The following is a 12,040-nucleotide window of genomic DNA, read 5'->3' on the forward strand; positions in this document are numbered from 1 at the left end:
CTTGCGCGCTTCTTGTATGGACGGCCGCCTTTACACATTACGAATTATGATTATGATTGCTCTCTTTACTGGGATACGATAACAGGCATTAAGCAAGTCAGCGAGCCTGACCACTCGACCCCTTCCAATAAACACTGATCTTTCTGCGAAAACCATAGAGTCATATAAGGACAAAAGTTTATGGATGTACAACTTCTTTATTCCTCACCATTCTCCAACTTCTAAACATGCCACTCAAAGAAGTCATGAAACCGAGTACATAGTAATCGATTGGCTTTTTTATATCTTTACTGATGTTGCGAACATAAGCCACCCAAGTGAAGCCATTGTATAGTACAGTTGTTTGTTTGGCTTCCTTACTTTCACTTCGAAAGAATAAATATGGGACTTTATTTTCAAAGCTGGCATCGCGAACGCCTATGAAACCTCACTTTGCAGGATCGACATTTTTTAAAGATAATACACCTGCCTGAATTATTTTGATGGCCACCTTCTTCGATATCCAGGGGCGGTTGGGTAGCCTAATGGTTAAAGCGTCCGCTCGACACGCTGAAGACCCGGGTTCGATTCCCCACATGGGTGCAATGTGTGAAGCCCATTTCTGGTGTCCTCCGCCGTGATATTGCTGGAATATTGCTAAAAGCGGCGTAAAACCATACTCACTCACTCACTCACTCTTCGATATCCACGGGTGGCCCAGTCGTCTAAATAAGGCATCACAATTCGTGTTGCAGAGTTATGTCCCTTGGGTACGCTAGCGAACTATGGTGGGTTTGAATCCCAGTTCGCTCCAATTATGTTTTTCGCTTTGTCTCGTACTCGGGTGTCTCTGAAAAATGGAAAACGTGCTAGACCTTCAACACGCCGGGTTTTCCTCCCACATTTAGCAGACACGCTTAACGTCCGGAATACTATTCAAAACGACATTAACCCAACTCCCTCAGACTTCGATATATTTTCCACCACAATTGATCTGAATTCAGCTGCTTGGTATATGCGGCCATGCCCCCCACTACCGTCACATGTCACATGGACTTCGACCAGTTCGCTGAGTCACAACATAACAATGATCGACAACTGTTGCATAATGATTGCGACATATCGATTTGTTAGAACATCCCTTTCAGGTAAAAACGCGGCGCAAGCACACACATACCTTGCATGTTCAGGGGCGGATACAGCTTTTTGAGAAAGGGGTGTGTGGGGAGTTTCAATGGTCATTTAACAAACTTTCAGCACAAAAGGGGAGGTGCGCACCCCCTACATCCCCCCTCTGGATCCGCCTATGATGTTCAAAAACATCTACCACAAAGCCAAACAAGCAATTAAACAAAAGCAAAATATATTCAGCTGTATTAAAAGGTCGTATAGTAAACCGTCAACAGACTTCAATAACATAAAGTGGTACTTGTTTTCTTTCACAGGCTGTACTTTACACAACATGTTACAACATTGATTAATTGATTTCTCTATTTACTTCGGTGAATTGACTTCAACAAGCTGGGGGCTCTCTTAAGAACCAGCTGGCGTCACCTCAGTAGTCACCAATATGCCAGACAGTTAGCATTTCGTCTAAAACCTCATTCTTTCGTGCATGAGGGCTACATAAAACGCCGACAGTCTTGACGGGCAACACTACGTCTTGTGGTAAGTCACAGATTAGATCACGTCCCTAGAAACTAGAACTAGCACATTCTAATACAATTGCTGGTGCCAACAAACATGATAGTCGATATAAGCAAATATACAATACGCTTTATTTACTGTGATTACACAATGCCATTTTAGAAAGTGGTCAAATATAACATGTGTTATATTTGGGATTACGCTTTCTTAGTAAAGTACAAATTCTAGTACTATTTTGGGTTGAGTCCCATCCGGGATTCTGATATTTACTGATTTTATACCTGATTTCCCCGTCAGTGTATACCACTTACATATGTCATTATGCCACATGGACTGTTATTCATTTCAGTTAGATATGTAATGTATTTGCAAAACGATTCTGAAATATGTTATAGAAGATAATGAACATATGACTGCACAATATAAAACGCGAGTGTATTACATTGAAGAGTGAAACAGCTTACATTCACCCATGGACGTGTGCCCTATACTACTATGCACGTTGGCGTTGAAGCGTTACGCCTTAGCAATTGTTACAGCTGCAGTATACATACAGTACAACCAGAAATTATTGAGAATTAAAGATTGTAATTTTTAAAAAATATTTCACTCATTACTCACGTATTAAATGTGAATATTAGCAGAACATAACTCCAGATTCAAAGACAGGTGAACAGTTAGTATTTTGTCAAGTTACCATGGGCAGCAATGCAGGCTTCAATGCAGTGGGGCATACTACTAATCAAAGAAGTTAGAAAGTCGTGTTCCATGCTGTCCCAATATCGGACCACCTCTTCTTTCATTTCAGCAATATTTGTCAGATTTGACACTTTCCTTCATAAGTCCCCAAACATTTTCTATTGGATTTAGGTCAGGGCTATAGCTTGGCCAATCTAATAATGTCATATTTTGGGTCCGAAACCCGGCCTGTGAATGCTTTGAACGATGTTTTGGGTCGTTGTCCTGCTGGAAAATCAAAACATTTCCATAGAGCACATGAGCAGATGGAAATAAATGTCCCTCGAGAATATCTGTGTACCGCTCACTGTTCATATTCCCTTCAAATACACAGAGGGGCATTGCCCCTAACACAGATATGCCACCCCACACGTTAAATTTCGGACTGTACTTTGGGCGCTGATACAAAGGTTTTTCAGCTTGTTTGGTCCAGAATTTTAGTGTATTAGGAAACAGCCACACAGAACTTTCATCTGAGAAAATCACATTGTCCCAGTTAAAATTTCTATGCTGTAAGTACCAGTTCAACCTTCGCTCCTTTTGTTCAGGTTTCATGATCGGTGATGGAACTCCTAGACTTTTCTGCCAACCCATTGCATGCAGCTCAGTTATAATTGTCTCCTTACAGGCAGCCACTGTCCCTCTATCAATCATATCCAGCCTTAAGTTTTCTAAAAACAAACAAAGGAGTTTGTTTTTAGAAACAAGAATACCAAGCCGCCTCCTGTCACCGACAGTCAATTTTCTGGGCCTACCTGCGCCTCCCTGGTGCTCAATGCCATATCCATTTGCAATATTTTTTAAAACACGATAAACAGTGGACAAAGGGATGCCTGTTCTACTTGAAATCACTTTAGCTTATCTGATATCCTTGTTATAATACTCTAAAATCAACTTCCCATTCTCTAAATCATCCATACTGAGGATCACTGAAAATGTCGTCTGCTAGCAAGTAGACAAAGGGGATAACTCTTCACAAACTAATGAAAAAGGATTAACGGAGTTGTCTCTCTTGAATGAAACCAAGCACTTGATAGCTGGTCAAGGTTGTTTATACTAGAAATCCAATTAAACATATTCCTAAAATTCTCAATGATATCTAGTCATACTATATATATCAGGAAAGTTTTACATGTATATTTTAACTATCTAGGTATTAATCTCATTTTTCAGATGTGATGTGCAATTGCAGAATGAAGTGGTGTCGCCGACAGCTATGCGGAATACACAAATCAAGACGAAATCGGCTACGATTTGCCAGCGTTGTCGTTGTTGGACTGCTGGCCCTGGTTGTCGTAATCCGTCCAAAGAGTACGTTGATATATCTCTAACAGCCGTACTTACACTCGCCGTAGCTACATGTGAGTGACTGAGTGAATGTGTTTAGGTGCAGTCAGCAATATGTCACGTACATAATTCATGAACGCCCGATTAATGAATACATTAATTAAGAATTTACTTCTACTTTTGCCGCGTTTATGGAATTACACGTAGAAACCGGTGGTTTTGCGCAAATTGTGCAAATCTTTTAACTCTCTAAACGCAAACTATTACTTATGGACGTGAATTATTGTAAATAATACAATAACTTCTCAGATAGCTATTCAATGATCAACGCACGAAAACTGTAAACAGCACGAATCGGTGACATCGTTAATGCAACACAAGCCCAGGGCCATCTGTTGAGCGGTCAATTACAGGAGGACGGCAAATAATCAAGTGACTAGAACTTCAGTTATCAAACATTTTTAGACGAAACCATACAGCCTTTTAATTTGTATACTCTGTGCAAAAACTACCTCTTCACTACAAACCCCTTAAATCTACCGAAACTCGATGCCACGGGAGGTGAGAAATTGAAATGAAAGAAATTGCATCAAAATGGCGAGAAAAACATTGTTACGTTGTCAGTTATGGCGTCACAATCAAATTACATCACTGGTGTTTCCAAAGCTTGTTGGCTGTATTTTTCATCCAAGACACTGGCTATTATGGTTTACAAACTAAACTTGACCTGTTGTTTGATTTTGTATTATTAACAGAATCGTTTCTTGTTAAATAAAGACTCATATACGTGCTATGAAATTCACCAAGGTTATATGCTCAATGTGAGCGATGAAACACCTGTCGACAAAAGAACCATCCAGAATCTCATCCCATACTTTAATGAATGTCACATATCATAGGGTTTCAAACATCACCTAATTTTTCAGTACCATCATTGTCTTATGTTGAAACTCAACTTTTATTGTTTAGAACATGTATCGTTGTTGTTCTAGACCCGTCAAAAGCTCGATTTACCCGGTTGAGTAAAATGGTGATTAATCAGCACAGACTGCTGTTCAAAGAGCTGAAGACAAAAGAAAAGATCCAGGTTAGTAAGGTCAGAGGGAGTTTGGGGAGTCGCATGTTTATACTTTACTTGTCTGGATTCTGGTTCAAGGCCGACTACACAGCGGCAGTCCGTAAATGATAGCTGTTGAACCAGTGACTGACGTTGTGAGCCACTACGCAATTAACCATGCAGACTGCGTTGCGTCGATTAGCCCTGTCAGGATCTGTGATTCATAGGTTCGAATCTCCATGTCCGTACTTGTTGGTTTCATAAACATCATTAAAGAGTGTTTAGCAATATTCTAGCAATATCAAGACTGGGGACACGAGAAATGGGCTTCACACATTGTACCTATGTGGGAATCGAACCCGGGCGCTTTAACTACTAGGTTACCCCATCGCCCCGGAAACAGCATTAAGACAAACACTAAATAGCAGCATCGATAACACGTGTATTCAGTGTGCGAAATAGCCACTGGCCCGCTAGCCCGTGGCTAGTAAAAATCCAGTCGGGCCAGTAAATCTCCACGTCACTGGCCCGACTGGCTAGTGAATTTTCATGGGGTCATTTTGTAAATATATTACTCTCACCGACTTGTTACGTTATAATGCACTTTTAAATCATGCAAGATTATGTTCATCATATTAGCAGCGTACCTTTGTGTAACCCTTTGCTTAGTTTCTACATTCAGATTTCGGGCTAGTGAATTATTTTGTTGGCTAGTAACTTTCAGGCATAGCTAGCCCGACTGGCTAGCAAAATTTGGAAACTATTTCGCTGCGTGTATTGCAAAGCAGGTAGCTGGGATTATGCATGGCTTATGTGTGTTTAGTTTGAATGAGAGAGTTTGATCAGTATTCCATTCATTATACGAGTCAGCTCGGTGTGGGAAGAAGGCCAGCAGCGATGCAGGTATTCCTTGTAGACTACACTGGGGACATCAACGAGCATGCAGACGAGCATGCTACGATTGTGCTTACAAATCTACAAACACAATCGAAGCAAACAGGGATCCAAAACCACGATAATACCATCAGGTTAACGTTTTTGACGTCTTAGATGTAGCTCTGCAAAGCTAATTACGGCACATTCGACTACTTGGGCACCCGTATCCAATGCCCTTTATGCCCTTTACCCGTGAAGATCCGGGTTAGAATTGGTCTTCAGCAACCCCCGTAAAAGGCGACTAGCGGGATCGGGTGGTCAGATTCGCTGACACATGTCATCGTATCCCATTTGCGTGGGTCGATGCTCACAGGTGCGGTGCTACCATTATAAAAAAAAGCCCGAGCCTACCCATGATTGTTGCTAAAAAGGTTGGGCAAGCCGTCAAACAACAAACAAACAAACTCAAATGCCATTAATGTACGATTTTGTAATACTTTTAAAGCATATACTTTGTTTTAGACATCTCCTGATCCAGCTGTATACAGAAAACGCCAAGAACAGGTCCGACGCGTCTGTGAATCCCGTAACACATCCAGCTCATCTTTGTCAATGACAACGTTCATGCACAGATCCTGGTTCGCGGAGGAATACAAACTCCTGTACTGTTTAGTTCCCAAAGTCGGATGCACATTTTGGAAACGAACCTTGCAAGTGTTGCGGCTACACGCTATTGGGCTGAAAACACCGTTCAAGTTGTTGTATGAACAGTGTTCTAGCGGAAGACGTGTTGCGATAAAAAACATCATGGAAGCTGCTGGTGGAAGCAGTGACCTGACAAGCATAATCTCCGAAAGATATACAAAGTTCATGTTTACCAGAGATCCATTTGAAAGATTATTTTCAGCCTACATTGATAAATTCTTGACGCCGAATTTGTCATTCTGGAATCTTGGGAGAATCATTGTTGATGACATCCGCCGTGCTCCAATGAAAAACTATTGGTACGGACACGATGTCACATTTTCAGAATTTATTGAGTACGTTTTAACAACGGAGGACAAATACCTTGATAGTCATTTTAAACCCATTTCCTGTATATGTGACGTTTGTAATGTCAAATATAACGTCATTGGGAAGATGGAGACGTTCAAAACGGATGTGTTCCACATCATCAGCAAAGTAAATGCATCGGACTGGCTGGTTTTTAAAGATTTCAAAAAAGAGGCAACGATTGATACAATTCTGGATATAGCTGGGAAGGCTTTTCAGTACAAAGAAGATCTGGAGAGATATATGCCATTTCATGACATTTTGCGAAGAGTATGGAGGCGATTTAAAATTGCAAATATCTTGGATTTGAAAGAACGGTTTCCTCTTTCCGAACAGCAGAGCAGAACAATAGCTATGGAGGATTTCGCAGATGTGGTTGTGACATTGTACAAAACGTCCGAGAAACGCGACAGAGGGAGTAGGACTGCCGCGTATATTCAGGCATATCGGCAGTTAACCAAGTCCTCACTAGACAAGCTGAGGAATCTGTTTAGCCTCGATTTCGATCTGTTTGGCTATGACATGGCAGGACCTCATCTTGACGCCATGGAGAAAGAGGTGAAGGATAGGTCTGCTTTAGATTATGATTATTATGACATCTTGAGGTGAAACGTTTCTAATACAAATGACGGATTAATACATCGCCTATCAGAGAGTAAAGAAATAGGAGAAAATAATAATAAGGTTGCTTATATAGCGCTTAATTACATACACATGTATGCTCAAAGCGCGACAGGGAGAGTGTAAAGTACATGTCAGAGAAGCACAGATGGAACACAAAGTGCTAGTTGAATAAGGACGTCTTGAGCTGACGTTTGAATTGGGTCACTGATGGTAAAGTCTTCACCTCAACTGGAAGAGCGTTCCAGCTTGACACAAAGTGCTAGTTGAATAAGGACGTCTTGAGCTGACGTTTGAATTGGGTCAATGATGGTAAAGTCTTCAACTCAAGTGCAAGAGCGTTCCAGAGTTGTGCCGATACCTTAGAGAATGACCGACATCGAACATTTTAGTTTTGTTCGCGGAATGACAAGATTGTGTTGCAAACATGATCTGAGGCTTCTGGCTGACCAATTCGCAAAGATAGCTTGGTGCTGTTCGACTGACACATTGGTAGGTGAGTGTCAAGACTTTGAACTGGATTCTCGTCTGGACTGGGAGCGAGTGCAGGGACTTAAGAATCGGTTTGATGTGGTAGTGCTTTGATAATCTGGTTACAATCCTGGCAGCTGTATGCTGGAGCCTCTGTAGGCGATGTATCTGCTCTGAAGATGCTCCTGCAAGAACACTATTGCAGGAGTCGAGCCTGGAGAGGATGAATGATCTCATTAGTCCTGCTGCAGATGAATCACTAAGAAGGCTGCGGATGCTGCTGATGTTTCTCATGTAGTTTCACTTAGTGTTTCACAATGCCCAAAGGCCGTCACAGGTCTATGTTAAGTGTAGGACTTACGATAGTTATAGTGACAGGGCTACTAAGACAGCTATATTGAATGGACCCTGGACCCGTTATACAAAACAATCTTAGCACTAAGACGATCATATCTTCTTCAAACATAGCCGTAATGAAAGGGCTCAGAGACTAAGACGGGTCTCAGGAATATAGGTCAACAACCAACGGATCCTGGCTGCTCAGGGGGAACAACTCTCGCAGCCAGCTGCGACAACTGCGACTGCATTGGACATATGAAATACAAATGCTTGATACACTTCCAAGCTTTATTTCAACATTTTAGTATTCATAGAAAATTGAATAGAATACAACGGGAATGACATTAAAACAGTCACAGCACATAGTCATAATCAAAATTACCGTGTAAATGAAACAAATTATGTAAATAAATACTAATGATAGAATTAAGGTATCGCTATTCATTTTCAGATAGTTCCTTTAACAGTTAACATGGCGTTGTTCATGTGTGCTTTGATCTAAAGAACTGACTTGAACGCTGACAACATGTTTGAGGGCCACATGATAAAATTGAGTAAGATATTTTTCCTGTTGTAGAAATCTTTCAAAGCGGGAGCCAATCATAAGGCCATCCATGTTCTTTTATGTCTCTTGTCACCTACTTCAACCAGTAAGACAGCCAGGCTGGGTGAATAAAGTCTCTTTCATATATTGTTTCAGATATTTTATCAAAATTCTCGGATTTAGAACACTGGGTAATAGTGTTGAAATTAATTTATAGTTCAGAAACAAATAAATGAAGATAAAAAAAAATCAAGAGTAGGAATATTTTTCATCACCCATGTGCAAGAGTCCGGAAGAGGGGAAAAATAAAATGAGAAAACTTTACATTTTCTCATGCCAGAATGACAAAATCAGGGCGAACCGGAGAAGGGATACATAGAAAAGACTGAATGCAGGTAATGCCCCGCATTTTTCATTGGTAAGTTATCATACTGGAACCATGAAACTATGGAATGATACCTAAACCTACTTTCATTACTAAAAGCCACAATTTTAAACATTGGACACGTGACACAACAGCAAACAAGCACGTTTGAGAAACAAAAGTGTTCCATAAACCGAAGCAACTGGAATAAAACATCCACAAACAGCTCAAATGAGATAGAAAAACATAATAACAAATATGCTATACAGTGAAACACCTTTCACATCACAAAAAAAAACCCCAAACAACAAAAATATCACATGCAGCTCTCCAGTTGATTAAAGACAGGACCTTGTCAAAATCACGGTCAAGTGAGATTAAGCAACTTCAACTCTTCATAGCTCAGACAGGAAGTTCACCATAGGATTTCAGGTACTGACACGATCAATGATCCATGAAGACTGAAATGATAAACACAGTTTAACCCAGATCTTCATGGGATAAGACATGCATGATCTACTGAAGACCCATTCAAACACAGATCTTCACTACAATAACAAGAAGACAAAGTCATCAATATCCCCATAATGGCAAAATACTCTTCATGATTATGTCTACGAGTTATGATTATGTCAAATATTTAGGTGTGTATATAGAAATATTTAGGTGTGTATATAGAAAAGTGGAAGGAGAGTATTGAAAGGTTTTAAAGTTCTGCTCAGAAAGCAGCACTATCACCAATTTCAGTCAAACTTGTTGCCATGGAAATGCCAAAATATTTTATTCAAAATTCCAAAACTACCAAAAGGCACCAGTACACCACTAGACCAATCTATGTGCCAAGTTTGGTGAAGAAATAGTGAACGGTTTTAGAGTTCTGCTCCGGAAAAGAGCACTACTACAATTTCAGGCTAAGTCAAACTTGTTGCCATGGAAACGCCAAAAATATTTTATTCAGAATTCCAAAACTACCAAAAGGCACCAGTACACCACCAGATCTATCTATGTGCCAAGTTTGGTGAAGAAATAGTGAACAGTTTTAGAGTTCTGCTCCGGAAAAGAGCACTACCACAATTTCAGGCTAAGTCAAACTTGTTGCCATGGAAACGCCAAAAAAATATTTTATTCAGAATTCCAAAACTACCAAAAGGCACCAGTACACCACCAGATCTATCTATGTGCCAAGTTTGGTGAAGAAATAGTGAACAGTTTTAGAGTTCTGCTCCGGAAAAGAGCACTACCACAATTTCAGGCTAAGTCAAACTTGTTGCCATGGAAACGTCAAAAATATTTTATTCAGAATTCCAAAACTACCAAAAGGCACCAGTACACCACCAGATCTATCTATGTGCCAAGTTTGGTGAAGAAATATTGAACGGTTTTAGAGTTCTGCTCCGGAAAAGAGCACTACCACCAATTTCAGTCTAAGTCAAACTTGTTGCCATGGAAACGCCAAAAATATTTTATTCAGAATTCCAAAACTACCAAAAGGCACCAGTACACCACCAGATCTATCTATGTGCCAAGTTTGGTGAAGAAATATTGAACGGTTTTAGAGTTCTGCTCCGGAAAAGAGCACTACCACAATTTCAGGCTAAGTCAAACTTGTTGCCATGGAAACGTCAAAAATATTTTATTCAGAATTCCAAAACTACCAAAAGGCACCAGTACACCACCAGATCTATCTATGTGCCAAGTTTGGTGAAGAAATATTGAACGGTTTTAGAGTTCTGCTCCGGAAAAGAGCACTACCACCAATTTCAGTCTAAGTCGAACTTGTTGCCATGGAAACGCCAAAAATATTTTATTCAGAATTCCAAAACTACCAAAAGGCACCAGTACACCACCAGATCCATGTATGTGCCAAGTTTGGTGAAGAAATATTGAACGGTTTTAGAGTTCTGCTCCGAAAAAGACAAATGTGCACGGACGGACGGACGGACGGATGCGACGACGCGACGGACGGAGTCCATTTTAATACCCCCGCAAAACGCCGCTATGGGGATAAAAACAAAACAAAATCAGGTTAGTCAGGTTACTGTTTGTAGGCATCGCAATGAACTACATAGCACTAACAGGCAATGCACCGAGTTTAGGTGAACTGAAAGTACACGTGTTGTGATTGGTTATCGTAACATGAACTGTCCAATCATAAGTAGTTTAACATAATCATCATAATACTGTAAACACCTCAAACTGACGACAAGAGAACCTGTCTGATATTATGAAATATTTACTGTTAGGGGTAAAAATATCTACCAGACCACCAGACAGGCTACTTTTGAAATTTGACCGTCCGAGATGAAAATAGACCGTTCCGGACGGTCAGGCAGCTGAGAATATTAAACGCTGACATCACCATACCCCACTTGTTACAGCATGACCTACTATGTAACTGTCGGATCATTCAAGTGTCACATAGTAAGATACCACCATTACATACATAATTATGTATGGATGTGTGAAATAACCTTTATACTGTCAATCCTTCAGCTGACTTTTGTTCATGTGGAAAGTTTAGTTTAGAATTCAAAGACCCTATTATTCATAAGAGACTGTTTACAATCACGGTGAAGCTATGGTTTATAGCACTTAATAATGAAGCTGAACCTTTTCCGATTGTCTTTGGCAGCATCAGATCTTAATTAGTTTTTCCTTTTGGATTGAAAATAGTTGTATATTCGTGTTTGATTTGATTTAAAATTGCACTTCTTTACAGGTTCTTTTCCCTTTCTTTTTGCGTGTTTAGATTTCTTAGCAGGCTTCTGCATAATTCCTGAAACGGTCCTTTTCCTTGCACCAGTGCCAGTTCCAGAAAGTGTCACATCCTCAACATCTGAATCTGAATGAAGCACAATAACAGAAGCGTCAGAACTTTCATCAGTAACAGGTATAGCATCATCTTCAGATGTGGAACCAGCTTCTTCTGCTGCAAGATGAGGAAAGGATCCAGGAGCAGCTTCAGGGACAGCTTCAGGAACATCTTCACCTGGGTCTATATCAAAGTCAAGCACTAGGTCAGAGGCTGAATCACTGCTTCTCACTACCATGACATCACTGTCTG

General features: G+C 40.4%; 1 protein-coding gene across 1 annotated transcript; it reads left to right on the forward strand.

Moving 5' to 3' along the window:
- The first annotated feature begins 1,450 nt into the window (after nucleotides 1-1,450).
- Nucleotides 1,451-8,804, forward strand: LOC124255943 (carbohydrate sulfotransferase 11-like). The gene is made up of 4 exons (XM_046689895.1): nucleotides 1,451-1,647; nucleotides 3,538-3,675; nucleotides 4,644-4,738; nucleotides 6,107-8,804. The coding sequence occupies exons 2-4, from the start codon at nucleotides 3,543-3,545 to the stop codon at nucleotides 7,244-7,246; spliced, it is 1,368 nt and encodes a 455-aa protein (XP_046545851.1). The 5' UTR covers nucleotides 1,451-1,647; nucleotides 3,538-3,542; the 3' UTR covers nucleotides 7,247-8,804.
- Nucleotides 8,805-12,040: the final 3,236 nt, after the last annotated feature.

The sequence above is a fragment of the Haliotis rubra genome, unplaced genomic scaffold (assembly GCF_003918875.1).
Source record: "Haliotis rubra isolate DU_JTF1 unplaced genomic scaffold, ASM391887v1 Scf613, whole genome shotgun sequence".
NCBI classification, from domain to species: Eukaryota; Metazoa; Mollusca; class Gastropoda; order Lepetellida; family Haliotidae; genus Haliotis; species Haliotis rubra.